Source organism: Tetrao urogallus (assembly GCF_951394365.1).
Source record: "Tetrao urogallus genome assembly, chromosome: 18".
NCBI classification, from domain to species: Eukaryota; Metazoa; Chordata; class Aves; order Galliformes; family Phasianidae; genus Tetrao; species Tetrao urogallus.
The window spans coordinates 8,971,008-8,995,173 of NC_136831.1; the positions used below are offsets into that span (position 1 = coordinate 8,971,008).

Consider the following 24,166-nt stretch of genomic DNA (forward strand, 5'->3'; position numbering starts at 1 on the left):
TGCTGTTTCACAACAGCATCCTGAGCTTGGCTCACCTCATAGGTGAGGTGCCTGGTTTCATGCTGGCTGCAGAGTTGAGCAGTACCTTACAGCTCAATGTAAGAATAGTTTCTCTGGACCTGTTTTGAAACTATCTAAAATGGTTTACACGCTCACCAGAAATAGTCACAAACACTGAGGTTGTATACACAAATACAGATGTACTTCAGATCGATCAGGCATGTGGGGAAGGTGCCTCGCAGCCACTTAGGCTGTGTGCTCCTAGTGTGGGACTGAAACCTGTGTCCTGGAGGGAACTGTGGTGGTTCTCCTGCTGGTTGTTCCCTTCCTGGGCTCCTTCACAGCTCATGGTCAAGGAGAATGGGTAAGGGTTGGGTCAGTGGGGAGCCCAGCTTGTAGCTTTATGTCCACAGAAAATAAAATGAAGCTTGACTTTGAGTTGCTGTAAAGTGGAAGGTCTCAGTTCTCAGGAGGCAGCTGTGTTCTTTTGGAGTAAGTAATGAACGTCTGAAGGTATAAAAGCAGCAAAACTTTGTTGGAAACTTATGGAAAGAAATGTTGAGCTCACTGAAAAACTTGGGCACAAAGGGAGGAGAATATCCTTCACTGCAATGCAATGCTTTACTTTCTGCAGGTGTACTTGAATGTTTTGATTATAGAACTTTTAATATAGAGTGCATGATGAAATATATTCTGTAAAGACCCTGTAATTATGGAATGCCTCTTGCAGGGTATGACCTGTCTTCAGGCATTCTTTCCAAAGGTCGTAAGCGCAGCAGCGGGTGTCACAGAAGCCGCACTGTATTGTAGAGCTCAGCTGTGTTCAGTATTTCCCTGGCTGTCCTTTTGACAAGTCTTTAGTGAATGAGCTGAATTATGGAAGCACTTTAGGCTTGCATGTTAATTAAAAAGAATAAAAAGCTAAAGGGGAAAGCTTCTGCTTGCTAGAGATGCTGGTGCTATTTCCAAGTAGTTATTTCTGGTCATTAGCATTGTGTACTTGAACTGTTTTCTTTCTTGATTAATACTTTAGTATTTTAAATGCTTTATCCAGTGAATCTCTGAAAAGGTGCACACAGAACAAAAGGAATAAGGTCAGCTTTGTCTGAAAGTGTTTAAGACATTCGTAGTCTGCATTAAAGCAAAATCCTTATTTCATGACATCGCAAACTGAATGTCAGATGTGTTGTTTGCTGAGCGGTGTGTGTGAGAACTAAATTACTGAAGGAACCTTACTAAAAATAGTTTGAGATTGTCCTTTAATTGTTAAGCTGAAAAGTTGAATGTCTAAATGTTCATTTAAAGCAAACTGTCTTGCAAATTACAGGATAACAGAGGCAAAACTAACCCTGTTCATTCTTGTTTTTGCAGACCGTGAGGACCAATCCATTCTCTGCACGTAAGTGAGCTCTGCTTTTCATTTGGGCACTTCTGGAAGTTTTTGGTGAGAGAGGGGAAGGTCTCAGGTTAACATTGTTGATTAAAGCTCTGGTTGTTACACCTTGGTCTTCTGCCTTGACAAGCAGCAAGTAGCTGTTAAAGGCAGGATGAAGTGGTGTTCTGTGTAGGGAGATACTCTTAATAATTAATTCTCCTTATTGAGAGTTCTTACAGGTGTGTGTGGCACTGAAGAATTGCAGTTTCAAAAATGTCAGTCAAGATGCATGAATGGGAGCGAATTCCCTAAATGTGTGTGTCTGTCAAAGAGCTCTGTTACAGCTCTCAGTGTAGTGCCTTGGGAAGCATGAATCAGTGCTGGTCTTGAAACCCTGCTGAGCAGCAGCAGTGCCTTTGACTTGCTTCAAGCAAGAGAACTCTGGGCAAGCTGATGCTAAGATTTCCTTCTTCGCTTCTGTGTGGGTGCCTGAATTTGCCCCACCCAGGAGCAGATTTCCAGCTCCAGTCTGTGTGACGGGGAGCTGGCCGTGAAAGCCGGGGTAGTGGAGCAATGCAAGTGCTGCACGGTCTGCCTTATGGCACTGCTGAGTTGGTCTGTCCTTGGGCTGCTGCTGAAAGGGGTGATCCAGTCTCGCCTCCTTTCACATGCTGTGTTTGTGCTGCCTTTTAAGTTAGCACTGGGTGCTGGTGCTCCATCATAAGGCAGTTTAGGGAGGTAAGCTAGCAGAAAACCACCCTGACCACAGAGCGCTGCTTTCCATCTGCTCGCTTCTCCGGCCAGCGGTGCGTGAAGGAGGGATGAACGTGAGGAAGGAAGGCAACAGGGAAATGTCACAGTTGGTAGCAGCCAGCTAGTTTGACTGGTTTGTGTGTTGTGAAACCACACCATGGCTGTGCTGAAGCTGCTTGCAATTAGCTGTCTTGGCTATAACTTGGATATACTCCATTATCTGAGTGGAGCAGGGAGGATGTGGTAGCTGCATGCTCCTGCCTTGGCTGGGTGAGCAGTTGGCCATGCGTTGTGCCAGTGCATAGCAGCTGCTTTGAGGCCATAGTTGGTGAGGATGCCTGCTTCCTGAAATAGCTCGACGGTGAGATTGACTGCTGGGAAGGTTCTGTTTAACTGCCTGACTAACTGCTAGGTACAGTTTGTTCACTGACATGAAGTTCAGATCTTCACCTACCTCCTGTAAAAGAACCTTGACTACCAAACGAGAGGATCCGTCTTCAGTCTTGCTGATAAGGCTATGCTCTTTCAAACCATAGATACTATAAATACAAGCTGCACGGGCCTAGGGACACAGAAGCAAATGCAATTCTGTTGCTAAGGTCAAGGCACAGTCAGCTAATACAGACTTGCCTCGTTCTCTTGTCCCTTCTCTTAGTAGAACTTGTTTTTGTGATAACTATTTTACATGTGATGTACAGGACAGGCCTCAAAGCACAAATAAGATCCTGGAACAAAAAAAAAAAAAGCTTTGTTCTCTGCATGTTTGTGGATGCTTCATGTGGATGCTTCAACATATGCTTGCCCCAGGTGAATTGTTTTGAAGTAGCTTTGTGGCTTTGGGCCTGTGCGTGAACTTTGCACTCAATATGGTCAGCCGAGACCACAGCGATTGGAATGACGGTGCTGCAGGATTTACTGAATGTCTGATCTGTTCATTTGTAAATTGAAAAGTCTTCAAAATCTAGTCTTCAATTTTGTTATTGTCTCACCTGCGGAGTTACCATAAGCTTTTGATCCTTCTGAACTGAAAATGCAATTGAATTCTCTTTTGTATCTGCTGCAGTGCGCTCAGCACGGAATATGTGGGGCTTGTGACATGTTCTGTGTCTTAGGTTCTAGGCAGTTGGCATGCTGCTTAATGAACAGCACCAGCAGAAGACAGGATTTCAATGCTGCCCTGGAACGATATTGCAAAATGTAACACTGAAACTGCTAGTGCCATGATACTACACAAGTGTTGCTACCTGTAATTCAGTGTATTAGATAATAATCAAGGCTGAACTTGGTAGAAGTGTGACAGCATCTGGCAGAAGCTGGGATTCCAGGTTCTGTTGGCTGTCTTGTTGCTTTAACTCATATTTATTTTTACTTTTTTACTGAAGTACCTACAGAGCAGTATGCAAAAGAGAAATCCTCATTAAAAGGATCAGTGCCAATGAGCATATATTACAGAGAAATATACATTGCTTCATTAACGTGGCCTCGGAGTTACGAAGGGTAAGGTATCAAGCCTCCAAAGCGGCCAGATAAAATTCAGTTACATCTTGACTTTTGAGAACGGAGAGACGTGATCTGCTGGTCACTGGGCTACAAGTATTCCGTGCTCTTGAGCATCATATTTCCACCACAGCACAGAAGACTTTACAATGCTGTCCAACCATTAACACTATTTGGATGCTGACTACACAAGAACATAGTAGGTGTTACAGACTGCTGTTCAGGTTAACCTTTTTCTTGAAATAATTTGTCTTAGTGCTTTTCTCCAAACTGGACACAGACATAAAAAGCAGCACATCAAAACCACATATATTCCCTTGCATGTATCTTTTGAACAAGTAGGTTATAAGGACAGCTGCTGACTACAGCACTGCTCCAGAGGTGGTTCTCCCATGGCCTTCAGGACAGAACTGTATTCTTTCATCAGGTTTGCATTTTAAACTCATTACGTGACAACTGGTCAGGTGGGGTATGAAATGACCTCCAGCAAGACCACGGCAAACTTGTTTGTATAGCTGACCAAAAGGACATCTAATATGTTTTTCTCAAGTGTGGATTAGTGTCCAGGACTCGTCTCTATTGCGTTACTACTTCTGCATTGAAAAGACAAACTGGGCATTTTCCTGCCATGCCACTGGTTTTACAGGTCTTTAACTAAGGCAGGTATAAATACAGTAGGAGTGTGTCTTAACCACACTGGAGGTGGTTTCAGAAACTCCTTTGGCAGTTCATGAAAGGCTTGATGTCTTCTCATCCCAGACATGTCATCTCAGGGCCTGATTCATCTGACTGACCCCAATCTTTAGTAAAGTTGAAGATCTTCAGAATAATTTCTCTCTTCCCCCAGGAGTGATTTAAGCTAGCTAGTGAGAAAGGAAAGACCTCTTGCTTGTGCACGTGGGTGGGTGGGGAGTTGTAGTATGCCCATCATTCTCCTCTCTCCCATTGCCTTGACCCTAACTGTCTTTATGTGCATCATGGAGGTGGGTCCCCCGCATGGCTTGCTGAAGGTCTGCCTGGTCAGCATCTTCACCTTTGTCCCTACTTCCAGGTGATGCAGTTTGCTATATTTTTGTTCCCTGTTGTAAGGGTCCAGGTCAGCTCTCAATGCAGCTGGAACGGCACTGCACCCAGTCTCACTCAAACTGCCCTTTTCCTCTTGACAATCAGGAGTGCTCTTTTGGAATGCCTTTACTGTAAGTCCGGATCTTTAAGGAATTCCAATCTGTTTCTTCACTGGGGAATCTCTGGAATTGCAGTTATCTTCATGCAGTCAATGAAGTAAATAACTCTGCACATCTAAAGCTGTCGTGAAACTGCAAAGGTGATTACTTAGTGTAATGTCTAACACTCTAGTTAAGTGGCTTCTGTAGCTGTGTTAAGAACTTCTTGATCTTAGACAGTATGTAGACGTTTGAGGACTTGCTTACACTTTGCTGGAGGAGTGGCAGTGGCTAACAGTGCAGTGTGGTTCAGCATTTGGTAGAGGCTGGTCACATCTGTGTGACGGCACACACACATGGGCAGTGTATGTAAAGGTTAGGCTGATGGATGGCTCTCCAGGCATGCCTCTTGCTAGCATCTCACCGTTCTGAAGATAGCAGGGTTACTTGGAGGCTACCTGACTCAACCTAACGATCTGCTGACATTGTGTGAGGACTTTGTGATCTGTCATCCCCAAAAGATGAGCTTTGCACAAACTGATGGTATGTAATCTCTTCTCAAAGTTGGACTCCACACCAGGAGTGGAAAAACACTGCTGCTTTCTCTGGATGCTTGTGTCAGCAGGACATCGTGTCCTTTGCCTAACATGGAGGCTGGAGAGCATTACTCACATTGCCAACTGGTGTGGTGGTTGTTCAGTTCTCCAATTCAGACTTGCTGACATGGATGAATTCTTGGTCTTGGGGTGGAAGTTTACGTTAAAGTGTAAAACAGTGTGCATTCTCTTTCTCACTGTTACTTCATTCCACCCTCTTCTTTTCACCCACATGCCCATACTCCATCTTTTAAGGAACCAAATACAGGCAGTGCCAGCAATTTGATGTTTCTTCTGGCTTAGAGGTTCACTGTAGGCCTAGCATCCATAAGAAATCAATTACAGAAAAGTAGTATAACTTCATGCTGTGTGTATGCTGAAACAAGAACTCATACAGTGAGGTAGGATGTGAAATTGTGATGAGAAGCTGTGCAGGCTTTTCTGTCTTGAGAAGCTGCAGCTGCTGGAGTTTTGGGAAGTTTTATTGTTTTTCTTTGGATATTATTCTGTTAATGTTAAATAGAAGAGCTGCCAGGCCGTTGGAGGCTGATGACCAAGATGAAGAAATTTCTTCTGTGGTATATTAGGAATATGAGAAATATTCAAACCTCTCCTGGATTTGTTGTCTTTAACTGCAAGGCAGCTTTTGGAACTTCAAACATGAAAATGTGCCACATTGCACTTTTCTGAATCTAATAGATTCTAAATATGAGAATCTTACCACAAGCCTACGGTATTCTCAAAACTGAGACTAGGCTCGATAAACACTCATTTAGCAGATGCTTGCAGCCATACAAGGATATCTAATCTGAATTGGCTTCAGGAGGAGTGGTGGGGTGTGGAGGGAATAGAGGCTGCTTATTAAAGGACAACAGCAGCAAATACCAAGCATTTTTGTATACAACCTCTGGCCGCAGTCCAGCTTGTAACATTCCCCAGACAACTGGTGTTGAGATGATGAGAAGCATCTAAAGGGGAATGGAAGAGCTGTAAAACAGCCTTGTAAACAGCAAAGCCTGTTAATGCCTCTTCTGTGCTAGTCCAAACTATCACTTACACCTCTTCATTACAGAGAATTAGTAGAGTGATTAAGGCATTCTTGTAATTGCAGGTCTCCACTGTAAATATCTGTTTGTTTATAACTGGCAGAAGATCTACTCGGTTGTGTCTGAGAATAAGTCTCTTTTGTTCTTTGCAGCCATTGTTGTGAGCACAAAGGCCTGTTGTTGGGCCTCTTACTTGCGCAGTCACTTACGTGTGTGCTCCCATGCTTTGGTGCCTTGGGCCTCTTTGCATGAAGCAAAGCGCCGCTGCCTGCAGGACTTCTGAGCAGCACGGCTTGTGAAATTGCTTGCTGAGGAGAGCTGCTGCTCCTTCTGCCAAGCATTCAGCCGGGAGCACCTTCTGCTTCCACATAGCTGCCCATCCCTGAGCAGAACTGACACACTGAAACTCTTTGGGCAAGACAAAGGTTTCGATCCAGGCTCCCAGCGTGCTGACCTCTTTGGTTAGTTCTTTGGTATTTTGAATCATGCAGGGATGACTGGTAATGGGATGCGTTAGGCACATTTGATCTGATCACCCAAAATATGTTTCAAACGCCTCACAAATGTTTTTGTTCACAAATGTTTTTGTTCAGCAGGAACTTGGTGTGTGGGCAGCAAAGCGAGGAGAAACCTCTGAATTTCAAAGCTGTGTGTGTGTGTGTGCGCGCGCGCTCCTGTCCTGTGTGACTGGCAGTGCTGCATCTCACAGATGCTGCCTCACACCTGGTCTGCAGGTGGAACAGCTGGAACTTCAGGACGAGATGCTGGTGAGGTCCTGTGCTGCACTGACACAAGGTCACATTGTGTCAAAGCTGCTGGGCAAGATGAGCGGCTGCTTCAGTTTGATTTTCTTTCAGAACAGTGTTTCCCCTTGGCACAGGTCTTCACAGCTGCAAGTTGTCCTGCTGGTGTAATTGCTGCTGCTATAGGCTCTGCGGGAAGAGCTCACTGCTCTCCTGGATCTCAGATCTCTGCTTCTCTCCTGCATGCTGCCCCCTTGCTTTCTGACTAGCGGCTCATCTCTCACTGTGTTCCTTTGCCTGTCTTCTCAATGTCAGTCTGTCTAGCAGAAGAAATGCCTTTAACCTAAACCTTGCGTAGTGGAAGTAGCAGCTTTGGGGGAGTGGAAATAGTGCAGCTGGTTGAGAACTCAGTCACTCATCACTAATTTTTTGCCAACCAAATTGTAGCTGAGATGAATTTGCCTGAAGAGTACTTCCCTTCTTGAAAATGACTGCAGGTTTACATCCAGTGAGTTTAAAATCATGCAGAAGCTTTAAAGTGGTCATGCTAGCCAGTTTTTACCAATTTTTCCACGCGGGTTCGATGCTTATTCAAAGAAAAAGCTTTGCTGTTTTGTAGTGCTTTATCTCTAGAAACTATGTTAATTTTCCTGTCAGGCTTCTTTGCCATCTCTGTAATGTTTGCATCGAGGGAGAGCACCTTCAGTTAATTAATGGCACAGTGTTACTCATCCGACTGGAGGCCATTGCTAAAGATGGTCTGCTTGGATGATTCCACTCGATGTGCTTCTTGGCATGCTCCATAGTCAGAGCTGAGAGTTGAATTCATCTCACAAAACGTTGTTTTTGCTCATAATGGAATCAAGGTAGAATTAAGAGGTGAAGCGGTGACCCTGCTGCAGTCATTAGTGATGCTGCCATTGACTGAAGTAAGGCTAGGAGCTCAGCCAAGGGCTTTCATTGTTTAATTTATGGTAACATATTAATTGAGTTGTATTAAAACAAAGTTTTGAAAAAAGTTAATCTTTAGCTTTGTGATACCACTTACTCCATAAATATTGTACATCGTGTTACTAAAAGTTTACCTTTTTTGGGCAGGTTGGTAGAGGTAGAAGGCTTTAATTTATGTATATAATTTATGTGTTTGACTTTCAGGGAAGGATCTAAAGTATGCAGATGTCCTTATTTCTATAAATGAAGAGGACTTCATCCTAAATCTTCTAATTCTTCTAGGGTGCATGGCAGCAGAGCTATCTAGCTTGGTATCTTGCAGGAAATATTTGGCATATTTGTAAGCTCCCAGGAGAGAAGAAGGAGGATGATAACATCCATCAGTATTGCTTTTGAATGAGAGCTCATATAAAGACCTCTAAAAATCACTATTAGATTTAAAGGCTTTTTAACAAAAGGAATGTATCACAAGCTTTTGACCTTCCTATGCTGTGTGTATGCCAGAGAAGTGATTAGTGGGCTCCTAAAGCTGCGTGCTGTCCTTCTGAAGGCTGACATCTGGCTGTGCTTGCTGTGCTATTTTCTTTGCACTAGGTATTTCATCTGGTTCATCTTTTAAAACTTAATACATTGCTTTTATAATAGGTTATTAAGCTCTAAAGTCCCAGCTAACTGTGTGTTTCCAAGCTCTGATGACAGTAAGAACAAATGGTATTGCTACAAAGTGTAAACGTTTGGCTGTTCTTATTTACTTGTTACGTGCTGGTGTAGTTTATATTAACACAGCTTCGCCACCACGATCAAGGGGAAGCTAAATAAAGGGGAAGAAATAAAGCAAAATTGAGAAGTAAGCATGGGCATCTGAGGTTTACTTTTTCCTTCCCAATCTTCATGATTATCTGTTACAGTTTTACAGCTTTCTGTGTGGCATCTCGCTGGGTAGAAATGGAATTTTCCTTTTTTTTTCCCCCCCCTTTCTTTTAAATTCAGCAGAACCCCATGTATTTTCCCTTGTGGCAGACCCAAGGTACTCTCAGCTTCTATGCTGGGTATTGATGATTTCTTGGCAGAAAGGGAACCTGGTTACCCATTAGCTAATTCTCAGTGCAGTCTTTGTAACCAGCTCTTCAGATTATACATCCCAAGGTTTTTTTGTATTGCATGCATCCAGCACAGCTGGTTTATTCGGTGAGTCCTGAGGGACTTCCCCATGTCTCCTAAATGTTTTTCAGTAGTCCAGTGCCAGTGATTTCTACGTGTTCTTATGGTGCTATTGTGCAATTATACTCATTTTCTCATGATGAAGGTCTGCAGCAGTGGGGTGGCAGTAGGTGGTGGCTGCCACCACTGCAATGAAGTGCCCTGGGTGACCCCCAAGCTGTGCTGCACATCCCCCTCACGTGGTGCAGTGCTCTCAGCTAACACAGCTCTGCCAGCTCCAACAGGCAGAGTGACCCCAGCATTCCCACACAGCTCTTTCACGCTGCTCTTCCAGACTGGCTTTGCTCAGGCACTGGGCTGCTCCTGGCCTGCTGGTGGAGCAATGCTCACCTCCTGCCTGCTACCACGAGGTCATCTCTCCCGGCGCAGTTCTGTGTGGCTCCTGTGATGTGAGGGGAATGGAGGGTGGATGGAATCCATTCTCTATGAAAACATGGGGTAATGTCTGCATATGCAAAATTACAGTTTCAGCTGCTGTGTTGTCCCATTTTTGTAGATGTTGGGTGTAACATGAGGTAGGGTGCTTCTGTGTTGCCTACCTGACCTGAATTGGAGGTATCCAGTACCAAGAGGACACACTGCCACAAAACCAACACGTGCAGCTTGGTTAGGAAGGGGTTTATGGAGGCTGCAGAAGGATGCACTTGGATCCCCCTAGGAAAATAACAGTTTCCATTAAAAAACCTCAAGTGAGCAACCTGCAGGCAGGCAGCATGTATCCTTGTTCTCAGAGCTGGTTGCTTTCTGGATGCTGGGAACCACCATTCAATGACAGAAGAACTTCAGCTCTTTCAGTGCAACACCATGTAACAAAATGCCTTTTAGTTTGCTGTTCTTGACATGCGAGTCCCTGTCGCACTTGACATGAAATCTTTTTGCAGTGATTAACAGCCATTGCATCGTTAAGGCAGACCTGGTAATCTCTGTGTGTGGATTTATTTAAAATAATAACAATGCTTAGCATCATTTGTGTTTGCTGTGCTGTGGGCTTGGCCAAAGCTCTGCCTGTACTGTGTAGGCAGTTGAGTTTAGGGTACCCCATATGGAGACCTTCCAGTGCATTCTGACATTCTGCTTTCAATCTGTCTTAAGAATAACGGTATGTTAGCTACCTCTATTGATGGGAGCACCGTACCTCTCTGCACCAGTTCATTTCGTAATGAATGGATGTAGCCCCGTGGCTACAAGTGTTTTTGAAGCCAGCTCACTGACTGAGAGGAGCCGTGGAGAGTCTGAGTGCTCAAAGTGTGCCTTGCTGTATTTTGAAACATCTGGAGATGTGGAGAGTTTCCGTCAGCTTGGTAATTCTCATCACCAGGTCCTGGAATACGAGATGCACTAAATGTTTAATAGTTTAAATGTATGTATTTGCAGTCCGGAAAAAAATCTGTCTCTGGGCAAAGAACAGGTCTGTTTCTCATTACTTACAGTACCATAGGAATTCAGGCATCTAGTCAGAAGCTTTTAATCAAACAAACGTTACATATTGTATCAACATCCTAATGCTGAGGAGATCTTTAGGATGAAGGAGGTATTTTAAACAAATACTTTGCAGCTCCTTGCAACTCCAGGATTTTGGTTGTAGATGGTTACTGAAGTTCTGTTGCGCAGTTTGAGCTGTAAGTGGAATCACTGGGGGTTGTCATTATCAAAGAATTGATGAGCTGTTGTAAAATCAATTTTGAGGAAAATGTTTAAAATGTTTTGCAGAGGCGAATCTGGTGCCGGGAAGACTGAGAACACTAAGAAGGTTATTCAGTACCTCGCTCACGTTGCTTCCTCCCATAAAGGAAGAAAGGACCATAATATTCCTGTAAGTTGGGAAATCTTCTCTTTCTTTATTGTTCTACCAAATTCTATTGAAAATAATAAAATTAATTAACGATGAGCTGTAATGAAATCCTTGCAACTTTGATCAACCATTTTCTCTTTAGTGGCTGAAACGAACACCTAGCGATGGCATTTCCATTTCGTGTCAGCTATTTAACTTTCATCAGATAATAGGCTTTATGCAGGAATTACGATTAGAAACAGTATCAAAACTTTCTGGTGCAGTAAATCCCAGTTTCCTAAAGGTATTTCATTAGCATGAACGGTGGACTTGTTTCCTGTCAGATGCGGTCTGTAGTGCTAGTATGTGAACTGGCTTGCATAGTATCATAGAATCACCAGTGTTGGGAAGGTCCTCCAAGACCTTCCAGTCCAACCATCCACCCACCACCAATATTTCCCACTAACCCACATCCCTCAGTAAAACATCTGACTGTTTCTTCAACATCTCCAGGGATGGTGCTTCCACCACCTCCTCGGGCAGCCCATTCCAGCGCCTGACCACTCCTTCAGAGAAGATATTTTTCCTAATATCCAACCTGAACCTCCCCTGTTGCCATGCGAAGCTGTTCCCTGTCCTCCTATTGCTAGTTACACGTGAATGGGCTCAAATATCTATTACTATGAGCACTTGGAGCACTTTGCAATGAAGTACTTATTTAACTTTACTGTCAGGCCAGTAGGTAGCTCTCACCTGTACTGGTGTGTGCACGCCTTTCTCCAGGAGTACTGCAGGTTGAAAGCTTTCAGGGTGCATTTTCTGGCTTAGCAGCACCTCCTGCTACTTCCCTACTGCATAACACTAAGCACTAGGATGCTGAGAGCTGTCTGTCTTCCTGTGTCAAGGCTTGAATTTCTGGAGAAAAAGATATTGAGTTGGGATGAATTTATGAAGAAAGGAAAGCCAAGGATTTGAAGGGAGAGAAACAGAAAGAATACTTTGGAGATAGATTTGGAGAAATCTAGTTGAAAGTAGGGGGGAACTTGAATCTTCCCTCTACTTGAAAGCAAATGACGTGGCTCTGTAAGTTACTGCTTATTCAAATTGTTGCTGGTTTATTGCACAGAGCAAATCAATGTTAGGTTTTCTCAGAGCATATCATGCAGTCTGAATGGACTGCAGGTTGTCTCATCTGTCACAGGCCTTAAAGGGAAGTCTTTGCGATGGAGCATCAACAGTACTGGACAGGTGTTCATACGTTACTTACTAGGGGTGTGTGTGGGTTTGCAGAAGGCTATTTGGGATGTCTTCCATAAGATGTGATTTTCTACGTGGGTTCTGACTTACAGGAGTTATTGGCTTTCCACTGAATAACCTTGAGCAGAACCTGCACCTTTTACTGTTTCTGCATGAGTAAAATTGCCCACACCTTTCTGGGGGTAAGGGAATTATGCAGCCTGGATCTGTAACAGCTATTCTTAAATATGCTGTGATAGCTTAGGGTGCCTCTGTTCAAAAAAAACTTCTGCAAGCCTCCTGCCAGCTGCTCTTTTGAGTGGATCACGCTTGTAAGTTAGATGAGGTTGCTCAAGACTGCTGAGCTGTTTTGAAAAGCTCAAGGGATGGGGATTACACAGCCTCTATGGGAGCCCATTCCAGTGCCTGACCACTTGGAGCCTCATTTCTGACTGTGTAAAAGAGATTGGATATTGGCCTCATTTGTGCTGTGTTTCCACTTTGTGCCAGTATAGTTGCTAAAAGAAGCACCCCTTTGTCAGCATAACAATTCCTGTGGCCACTCACTGGCTTGGAAACTGATACAGGCTCAGGCTGTGCTCTTAATGGCAGCCTGGCTTCAGCGGAGATGAATATTTGTATGAATTGAGGGGGTACAGGGAAAGAGGTAAGCTGGGTGCGACGTGTTGGTGAAGGGAAGGGTGAGCTGCTTTCTTTAAGGCAGCGTTGGCAAATGCAGTTTAAAGCACAGTCCAACCAGGAGTTTAATTTCCTCCCCCCATGAGATCGTTTGTGTTGGTGATGTTCATCCCCAGAGTTCTGAAGGTGGCTGTTGTGATTGGCTGCTTGTGAACCATCGTTGGCATGATGGAGACTGGGGAAGCTTTTATTTCTCACATAACATAGTTTTACCCCCCCCAAAAAGGAATAGGTCCTGAATGAAAGTTGGATGCTTTGACTGTGTGCTTCATTCACTGTTGTGCCTTATTAAGCACCAAGTGAAGTGTTTCTGAAACACACAGACTGTGTAACCGAAACAGCTTTAGAAATGAATTTCCCTTTCTGTAACAACTCGTTTTTACTTATTGCAGACAGCACCCAACCTACATAACTAGCACCCAGAAGTGTCAGAACTGGAGTTGTACACACAGCCCCAGTTTGTTCCTGTTGACATTGAAAACTGCAGAGGTTCAGTAGTGATCTGCAGTACTGCTCTGTACAACACTTGTGTTCTCACAGAGGAGATGCTAAATAGTCTTGTTAAATAGACTGTGAATTAGGGATTTGTTTTTATCCATCCTCATAAATTACTGACACGCTTATTAGTGAGATATGAGTTCTGCATGGCTTTTTTTATGAAGCACTTTGCACGGTGATGAAGGAACAGTTATTTTCCCAGTGCTGTTCTAGGTTACCTTCAGCCTGACAGACAGACTTGTAAAGATGCTACAAAAACTCAGCTTCCAGTTGGGCGCCTCAGGTCTCACTGGAGCAACACTCCAATTTCTACATCACCAGGTGCGTTCCTCAGGAGCACATGAGGAGCAGCACACAGAGCTGTACTGTCACTTGGAGCACAGCGTGGCCCTGTTTGGTATTCAGAACTTGGCTGCGAGGCTTTTGCCTCAGTAGGGCTCTCCTGTGCCCCTGCAGTGGGTTGGGTGAAGTCCACTGTGAAAGAGAAGCAGTATTAACTGTGGAACGTGGCCGAGCTAGATGGTATCGAGTCTCTTATCTAGGAGTGGAGTAGGCTTTCTAGAGACGTGTGAGGGAGGGAGCACTAAAAACATAGGCTGAAGGTGGGGTGGCAGTGAGCCTGGATCATTCACAGCGAGCTTGGTTGGCTTCACAGAGGGCACACGGGCTGCTGGGTTGGTGTGCAGCAAGGGAGGAAGCTGGAAGGTGTTTGTTGACAGCTGAAAACTTACAGCTTCACGTTCAACAGATTTGACCTCTGAAGACTGCGGGAGAGGGGGATGTTGAGAACTTTGCAAGTAGATCTGATTCATGGTTTATTCAGTTGCTGACTGTGCCATGTGTGGAGCAGCCTTACGAAGAGTCATGGTGCTTTAACTCAGCTGTCTCAGCCTGGAGGTGACCCACACTGTTATCTCCTGCTGTGCTCAGCTGCCTCTGGGCCATGTGTAGCACCTCCTCTGCTCTCAGTTATTTTTCTGGGTGGTGAGGAGATGTGGAGGCGACGTTTGAAATGAGAAGAAGAAAACAAGGTTGGGTAACTGGACAGAGTAGGGTGGGAAACCAGTGAGAGAGGGTTTTGAACAGATTGAGGAAGAAGACATGGACAGAAAGGAGAGTTCTGTTTAGCTTTGTGACTCGTCAGTCACCAACGTACTGGGGGTAGGAATAAGAGAACAGACTGGAACGTGTTAATGCATGTGTTACAGAGCTGCTGTACTGTGGTTGTGTAGTGAGCCCTAATTCTTACTCCTGCATTCTGCTTTGGTTTACAAACACCATGGGTTTAGTTGCTGCAAAATACAGAAATAAAGTAGAATGCATACCCAGCTTTCCAAAGGGATGAAAAAAGTGCTGCTTACTGCCCAGGGATCACTGCTAACTTGCGTGTACTGCAGGCTGTGTGGGGTTGGGGAATGCTGCCTATGGGCAGATCTGGACCCTATTTGTGATCAGGTATTTGTAATCAGCAGATAATGTAATAGCAAGACTGAAAATAAGTAGCCGAGTTCTATTAATGACATCCATCACTACTGACTCTGTTTCTACTCATCTGAACCTGAGCTGGGCAGTGCCAGAATGAAAGGAATGCCTGTTTTTCTTTCTCAGTAATCAATACAAGACCTCTGTTTTCACTAAAATCCAGCTCTCCTGCTGATGCTGCTGTAAGCCTCAGAAATAGCTGTGATTACTTAGTTACTGCATTGGCCTTTGAAGGTGAAATGCAAAGTTGTTTAATTTGTTTCATTAACTTCAGAAGAGATGTAATTGGTTTTGGAGCACAGGACCTTGGGTTGGCTGGCTCAGATGGAGGCTCCCCTTGAAGAGGATTTCCCAGGTGTGCTGTAACTGCCCTAATTGAATGGGAGACGTTAAATGTCTGATGGTGCTCAGCCCTGTTCTTAGTGAGGGAATGAGACCTGGAGAGAGCAGTGCAGTAAGCAGATAAGCCTCTGAGTTGTGCCTGTCCTTTCCCACTGTTTGAGGACTGCTGGTCTTAGACTGCAATGTTGAACCTGATTTTCAGATGCCAGGGTTGTTTTCCAAGCAGGTTTGATTGAGCTGTGCTGAATTCACACAGCTTATCTGAATGAGGTGAGGTTCTGGCAGCTGCTTTGAGGAACTCTGTCCAAATCTGTTTTCTTGCACTAAAGCAGTTCTAAAGCAGTTCTAGAGCTTCGAACTAACAGGCAATCAGTGGATACCAAGTATCTGACTTTGGTGTGGAGCTCTGTCATACAGTATTTCTCCCCCTCAGGCTCTGTGCCATGAAGCTTAAGTTTGGAAAACTTGCAGGTGGAGTCAAGAATATAATAATGAAACCGAAAACGCGTGCTGCTGCAGGAACTGTGCAGAGTTGAACTGTGGGTTTATTTCCCATTCATAACCTCTTTCCTGGTAAATCTTGTAGGTATTTCAGTTTAAGATTTTGCTTCTTTTGATGCTTGCTCTTGAGTGAAAGAAACAAACCTGGTCTTGGTTGGAGGCTCTGCATCTGTTAAATATTTGATGTGCAGCCCAGAAATAAAACTTCAGATGTTTTAAGGATTGCTTTCCTTACAGGTTCTGCCATAACCTGCCTTATTCTTTAAGGAGTAGCGATCATTTCATTCATACAAAACCACCTTACTGGGACTGTGGAAATAGTTGTTTAGCATTATGGGTGTTTATTTGGCAGAACTGTGGAAAGCTGTATAACAAATCATGCCGTTGCCCTTTTCTCTTGCTCCTCAAGGTCCCTCTGTCATCTTGTATTGTATTTGGAATTAGTTCTTTGCATAAGAACGGGTTTTAGCGTTTTGTGCATGCAATGGCAAGTGAATAACTCCCTTTCTAAAACCAAATAGTTTGTATGAAGTGAGTAGTATATGGTTAAACTAAACCTGCTGACATGAATAATGTGGGATGTGACTTGCAGCTGGAATGCCTGCTTGCTAACATGTGCATTTGTTTGTTTGCAACGAACAGCCCGAATCACCCAAACCCGTGAAACATCAGGCAAGTGGTTTTCTTTATGCTTTTCAAGTTGTGTAGGTGACCTTCATCTCTATTTTCTGTCGATTTCCATTTATCTGCACAAGCTTTCCCCCACGTTCTATACAGCTAATAGTAATTTCAGTAACTATTTAAGTGGCTTTGTTGAGAGCATGGGCTGGTGAAGAGCTTACAGGCTCCTGGCATTGCAGAGCACTGCTCCTCACACCATGGGTGTCCCTGTCCTGGAGCACCTGGGTAACCTCTTGAGCTGAGCTTCTCCAGGGTGCTGTGTGCATGCTGAGTTAGCGTGCCGTAAGGGAGAACAGCAGTTCTTTGTGCTAAATAAAGGATGGGGGTCATTGGAGCTGGCAAAATACTTCTGGTTAACGTATGGTTTTCCCTGCATGTTTTTATAGCTGTTCAGGTAACCTGGTCAAAGCTCCGGTTCTCAGGTGTGTAGGGCTTGGTGTATCTGTTTGACTCCAGAAGTGGAGCATCCCCATGGCTCACCAAACTAGGTGGTGTAAGTGCCGTGTACCTGCCCAGCTGAGTTAGCACTCAGTCCCAGCTGCTGTCATCTCGGGCTGGTTGGAGCTGCAGGCTCATGCTGCCCAGCCCCGTCCTGGGCCAGCAGCCACCCCACTCCAGCTCACCTTGCCCGTGCTGTGCGGCATTGCTTCTGAGCATCAAGAGGAGAATAAGATGGAAGCTGAGGGTAAGACTGTGGGAAGAAGAGCTTGTTCCCACATATTGTGCGAGATGCATGCTCCGGTCTCTAACCTGAGATGGTAAGTGATGCCTCTGTCGTGGGCATGAGCTTTTTAAATAAGGAGAACGCTTTGCAGTGGCTCTGTGTGATACAGACGAGGCCTGGTAACTCAAGAACTGCCATGAGTTAAGTTAGCTGGTTGCATTCTCCCCCCATTTTCTGAAAGCTGACCGTAGTGCATCTCAACTCCCAGTGGGGAAGGGGAAAGGAGGGAGCTTTGGTTTACTGGAGGCAGCAGGAAGCCACACGGACAGCGGTGGTGCCTTTGCCAGTGTGTGGTAACTCCTTAAAGCCCTGTAACCCAATCGTGTGTCGGAGCCCCGTGGTCTCATTTTCAGAAGTTACAGACATTCTTCATATTTAACCTGATCCTTCCTCCATCTAAACCTCAGACAATTCAAAGTTGTGGGCTTTTTCTTTTTACTCAAGAATTTCCTTGTTCCACAAATAAAGCACTGAGTTAACTCTCCTTTAGCTTAGACTCAGCGTGCAGTTGAACTGAATTATTTGTTGGCAGACATTTGAAATGTGTCGGTGGAAACATGCTAATCCAGAAGTGTTGATATTGCATAAACCGTAATCATTAACATCTCTGTTTCGATGTCATTTTGAACTACAGAGTGGACCCCTGTTGTATGTGAGTAGCATGTAGCTCCCTGCTCCCCAGTCTTCACAACGACCCAAGCCACTGGGATGCTGGTGTTTCTGAAACTGAGACAACAACCCGTCCTTATCTTAACGTTGTCCTGCATGATGTATTGCATGACTTCACTTTTTCCACGATTTCAATACTGCTTTTTCCAAGTTCTGGTTAGATGCCTATGCTGGAGATATGCCTGTAGACCAAACTTAAACTGTTTCCAAAGCACTGAATGCTTCCTTAGAAATGTTTTTGACTCTAAAGCAATCTATCTAGAAATGAAAACCACTAAATCCAGTTTAAAATGTTCTACCACCGTTCTTTTCAGCAGCTATTCTGCACTGTGCAAAGGTATGCACATAGCAATGGCTGTGGGAAGTCCACGTGTGAAGGGCAGCAGCAGAGCTGGCCGGGCTGCAGTCACTGCTTCTCACCTCTGTGATGGCACTGCTGAGTGCTTCCTTCAAACCCCCTGAGATAATCATAAAAATGCACTACAAAACTGACTGCGTTGTGCTGGAGAACACCAGTGGGGTGATTTCATGTTGTGTTGCAGGGGTTCCTGTGCACAAGGCTGAATTAGTGCTGTGGTGCACAGAAGCACTTAAAGCATGGTCAAAGCATTCTGGAGTGCAGAGCTTTCAGGCAGCACAGCGATGCTCTGTAGAAAAGCTCAATTCTGAAGTCAGTATGCTTTCTTTTCCAGAATAGATAGAGTTTGAAATGTAAGCTGTGACATGCTTGCTGCGTTTAATATACGTAGCGTGGTTTGTTTCAAGCTGTGTGCAGCATGGTAAGCAAGCTTTTCATTTTTATTTGGTGTCTGAACAGGAGCTGCAGTGTGGTTGGGAGAGGGGATGGGAGGAATGGTGTCAGCATATGCTTTTTCCTGTCTGACACCTCTGTGTAGGAATTGCTTAAGACTATGAACTGCTTACGTCCACACAGCAGCTGTAACAGTGATCTTATTTCCTTCAAACTGCACGTTTTATCGATTTAAAAGCACTCCTAAGGGCTGTGATGTTGTCAGCCCCAGCTGTGGTTCATTGGCACTGTGGCCCAAGTGTGGTCAGGGCTGAGCTGCATGCGTTTAGTTTTTCTCAGTTCCTTTGGAGTTCACAGAATGTGTAGTCCCAAAGGAATGTTTGGATGTAACCAAGTTCTGAGCAGGTCCTGTTAGAAAGCAAACAGCCATTTGTTTCCAGAAGGACTTGAAATATAATTGAGTATTAAAAATCAAAGTCTCAGGTGTTAACCTGTAAAATTCCTGTGTGAGAATCTGCCTCGAGGAGGTCTAAAGAGACTGAAGTTTCCATTCCAAAATGCTCAGTGTGGGGCCTGTGTTCATCTGTGCTATAAACAATTGGAAAAAGCAGGTTTATGAGCACAAACGTCAGTTTTTGAGACTACATCCCAGAGAGATGCAGCTTCACTTCTAATTTTTTAAACTATCTTTTAAAGCAGGAAAACAGTGTCATACTTTCCTGTGTGCATCCGTGCCTCTCGGGCTCGTGGAAGCAGCACAGACTTCTTTTGTTAGCAGAGCTCCTCGTGGGCAGCAATTGTAAAAGCTGTTGTGCAATTTCCTCAAGATAAGTGCTTTGATTTCTACATCCATTGGCTTGGGCTGAAGGAAGCACTTAAAAAAGAAATATTAAAGATGCCTAGCAATTTTGGCAGAATTGGGCAGTTTGAAAATGATCTTTGCATTTGGTGTTACTCAATTCCCACTGTGCCTCTGTGACATACTTGTAGGTGCATTCAGGTCAGAGATGTTACAGTGACATGAGTGTGTGACTGATGGGAAATGAGCACTTCACCGATTTCAAATTCAGTGTGGAAAACGAATGTGCTGTCAAATAGCTAAAGAGAGTGAAAAATCTTTAATTAGTTTTTTTCCTCTCAGGCATTTGAAGTCTGTGCCTAATTTCATCAGCCCTAGATGTGAATTTTTGTTTTCCATCTTCAATGATTTGCAATATCCATGGAGTCCTGTTCAGTCCCCCTGTGTGTGTATTAAACGAGCACAGAGCACAATCTTCACGGGATGGAAGAGACTGCAGTGAGGGGAGGGCTGATGACCTCCTTCTGAAGATGGTCGCACTGCCACCAGCTGGGTAAAGAGACTGTCAGGAAGAAGCAGGATGTAGGAAGCTTTCACCACGTGCACTGTGTTCATGTCCATGTGCTGTTCTGTTTGTGTGGCTTTTAGGGGGAGCTGGAGCGTCAGCTTCTTCAGGCAAATCCCATTCTGGAATCCTTCGGGAACGCGAAGACGGTGAAAAACGACAACTCCTCCCGCTTTGTGAGTGATCCCTTTTCTCTTGGAGTCTGTAAATCACATGACTGCTTGTGGAGAAATTCCTCTTCACAAGTTTAGCTGGTACCAAAAGGTTTCTTTACTCTTTCCTTGGTGGCCTCAGGTTCTGCTGTAATGCCTTCTGAATTGTGCTGGAGTCACTGAGGATGCATCTTCGTTGGCTTTTGACAAAACTTGGTTTAATTTTACCCAGTCTGTAGTGTCCACTGTTGTTGAGCTGCCAATGGTATTCATAGTGTAACAGATACATCTGTGCCATGGAGCTGAACGGTGACTTGCATGCCCAAATCACTGCTGAATGATGATAAAGTCTGAAGAGATGCAGCACCTCTGGGATTTGGCTGAGCATGTTGCCTTCCTGTCAATAGCTGCTGATTGGTTTAGGGAGAATATCCTCAACTTAAGGAAGAACAAGGCACCAAGCTTACATATAAAAACTGCTCTAAATTTTAATGCCCTTTTGACTGCTTTACTGAAGGGAAGCCAGGAAGATAGCATGACTTACATTTGAGGGCAGAGCACTGCTGTAGCTGGTTGAGTTTGGATGGGTTGGTGCCTTCTGCTTCAATGGTAGGTGACTTCTTTTCTTGTGTTCCTTTGAAGCTGTTGGTGGAATTTGGGGTGAAAAAGCTGTCTTCTGTTTTCAGGGAAAAGTCGTTTATAGTGCAGCTTTAAAACTGTGTGGGAGGCATTAAATCTTTTCTCTCGCAAGAACTGAACTAAAATTTACAGAATAAATGAAAGATTTTTGGCTGCCTGATCTTTCAGCAGCTGCCTGGATTCATTTGTATAAAATCAGCTCAAGCGATAAGGGCTCTGGGGGGTTGCATGACTGAATCCTTCTGTGTTAGCAGTCAAGAAGGGAGAGCAGAGTACTACAGAAATTCAACTTTTTGATAACTTTATAGCCACGTTGGTTGCAGTACTGGCTGATACTCATACATGTTGTGATAGGATTTATAATATCAACAGGTTTGGCTGCCCAGTAATTCTTTGTTCTGTTGCTTGAATCCATCAAACACTGCACTAACTTAACAAAGATACTTTTCTTCCTGGAAGTTGTTAGCATCTGCTCTGTATTACGTTGAAGTCTGCACTGCCATCGTGATCATAATCGCTCAGATGGCTCCAGCTCTCTTTTTATAAAGGAACAAGTTTAATGCACTCCAGATGGTGTCGTCTTTATGTTAAAAAAAAAGAAAAAAGAAAAAAACTACTCATAAAATCTTTAGCAACAGGCATTTCAAAATCCGACTTGAAAAATGTGTCCTCCCACAAAGTGGGAACTGCTGTTGTTCAGCACACACGGGCCTGACAGTCTAAGGCTGTTCTGATAATCCAGATAATACTGAAATGAGGCTCGTGTCAAGGCATTTTCTTCTTCCCTCTCCTTGACAAAATGCAGTGTTCTTCTGTATTTCCGGAAATAAATTCTGGAGGTTGCAGTGGATGGGAAAGTGGTCTTTGTTGGGTTCCTATTCCAGCACTGAATGCTGCTTTCCCCCTTGTGTGGTTTTCAAGAAGCTGTGTACTTCAGTGCTATAACAACAGTGTAAACAGAATTTGGTTGTTAGATACAGTAGTGGTGGTCATCCTACTGATGAGTTAAAGATTTCACAGCAAGATTTGCCTGAGCTACAAGGCATATTAACATGGGAGATAAGCTAGAGAAGCGGCCCGTCTCGTGCAGACTTCAATGGGAGCTGAATGTCGAGGCTGAGGGTGCGTGGGTCTCCTCCTCTGTCTGCCTGCATTGCCTCCCAGTTAGTTTCATTCATGGAACTGGGGACTGGCAGCAGAAGTTAAATAACCTCTAAGTGTGAAATGGAGTAAAGCAGTTGCTAATTATGCCAGAAAAAGCTACGGACTAGAGATGATGTAGTGCTTCACGTTTGCTTTCACATGAAACATGGCAAATTCAAGCCGAGTCCTTCCGAGAAGGATTTGTCATCAATTATGTGTGTGAAGCTGTCAGCTGCCACTGCTGACACAGGTGCTGACACACGTTCCATCTAGCCAAGGGCTGTATTTCACAAAGTGCCAGTTTCCCCATTGTAACAGTTACAAACATAGCCTTCTGGACTTGTTACTGCACAAAAAATTAAGTGCTTTAAGTTGAGCCTAGATATTCTCAGAATTCTATTGCTGCTCCATGGCAGGATGCTTGAAAACATGCCCCATTCTTTCCCGCAGCTCTGACTTCCCAACCACGCTGCAGGTTAAGCAGCAGGGGCAAGCACTGAAGCTAATTCATAGTATTCCAACAGTTTTAAGAGAGCTTTGAGAACTCTGTATTAAAAGCTGTAGAAAGTAAGGCTTCAGCTGGTTTTACGTCTCTTTCGATCCCTGACGTGGCTGGGTGAGAAGCATGCTCAGCCTTGTGTGCAAGTCTCTGACATGACTGGGCTTAACTGGGAAAGTTGAGAAGCTGAAGGTGTTCTGCTAAGTTGTAATTATCTGAATGACTTTGGTAATGTGTGCAGCTGTTGTAATAGTGCAGCGTGGCAATACATTCCAAGAACATCAACTACAGCGAGCCATCACTAGAACACATCTATTCTCCAAGCTTGTAGAGTGGAATTTTTAATGTGGAAATCAGTGGTGTGTTCCCTGAGCTAAATAGATCTGCCAAACAGGAATTCTTTAACATACCAATAAAGCAATAATAGCAATAATCTGCCAGACCTGAGGTTTGTGAGGATTTGGATGCTGCATATCAGCAAACTTTCAGAAATCTGTCTCTTTTCACAAGAGGTTGGTAGGTGACTCTTTGCAGCTGTCATCCAAAGATGCACTTCGGTGGCTGTTAATAAACTGCCGTTGATGCTCGCTGTGCTCCAGAACCTGTTTCTACGTAGGTAAGAGTATAGACATTGGATGTGATGAAAACAGAGATCCTGATGTGGTTGCTGAGTGTTCCCACCGGTTTCTTCACATTTGCAACCAAGGCAATACTTACAGTTTGTGCTTTTGAAACCTGTAAGTATGGCAACAGTACTTTTAGAAGTGGTCCAGCTCCAGGCCAGAGGCAGTGGGGAACATTTGTGGCTGAGTGACAGACCAGCCTACTGATGTGGCTTCAACGTGGTTTAATTTGGTTGGACTCTGATACCTGGTGTAAAACACTCACTCACAGCCACCTTCTTCCCAAGATCCACTGTGTGTGTGGGAAGTGTGATCTGTATCACAGAATCATTAAGGGTGAAGAAAGATCTCTGAGATCATCACATCCAATTGTAAGCCCATCGCCACCATTCCCAGTAAACTACGTCCCTCAATGCCGTACCTGTGTGGTTCCTGAGCACAGCCAGGGATGGTGACTGCACCACCTCCCCGCGCAGCCTGTGCAAAAGCCTGACCACTCTTACAGGAAAAAATGTTTACTGATATCCATCCTGAACCTCCCCTGGCACAAACTGAGGCCATTCCCTCTCATCCCATCACTCTTACCTGAGAGAAGAGGGCTCCTGCTGCACCACAACCTCCTGTCATGCAGGTGTAAGGGAGCAATAAGGTCACAGCCTTTCCCTCACCCAACAGGCGGATGACCTGGTCACAGCAGGAGGTCGGGTCCCTCAGACAGGAACTTTGTGAACCCTGTTGGCTGGGCCCGATCCCCTGGTCATCCTGAAGATAGAATCGTAGAATCACTCAGGTTGGAAAAGACCTTGAAGATCATCGAGTCCAACCACAACCTACCCAAACTACCTAACAGCCTGCCACTAAATCCTGTCCCTGAGCACCACATCCCAACGGTTTTTAAACACATCCAGGGATGCTGACTCAACCACCTCCCTGGGCAGCCATTGCAGTGCTGAACAAACCTTTCTGTAAAGTTTTTCCTGATACCCAACCTAAACTGCCTCAGCTTGAGGCCATTTCCCCTCATCTTGTCATCAGTGAGCAGAGACC

General features: G+C 44.5%; 1 protein-coding gene across 5 annotated transcripts in view; it reads left to right on the plus strand.

Annotated features, from left to right (window-relative positions):
- MYH10 (myosin heavy chain 10) overlaps nucleotides 1-24,166 on the plus strand; it is a gene marked incomplete at both ends in the record, with an annotated part of 89,581 nt that overhangs the window by 29,092 nt on the left and 36,323 nt on the right. For 2 of the 5 annotated variants that reach the window (XM_079544115.1, XM_079544117.1), the window contains 4 exons: nucleotides 1,372-1,399; nucleotides 11,056-11,158; nucleotides 16,517-16,546; nucleotides 20,147-20,239. In XM_079544115.1, the coding sequence (XP_079400241.1) occupies nucleotides 1,372-1,399; nucleotides 11,056-11,158; nucleotides 16,517-16,546; nucleotides 20,147-20,239 (254 nt within the window). Of the gene's footprint in view, nucleotides 1-1,371; nucleotides 1,400-11,055; nucleotides 11,159-16,516; nucleotides 16,565-20,146; nucleotides 20,240-24,166 lie in introns of all 5 variants that reach the window. The other 3 variants (XM_079544116.1, XM_079544118.1, XM_079544119.1) reach the window with 3 other exon arrangements.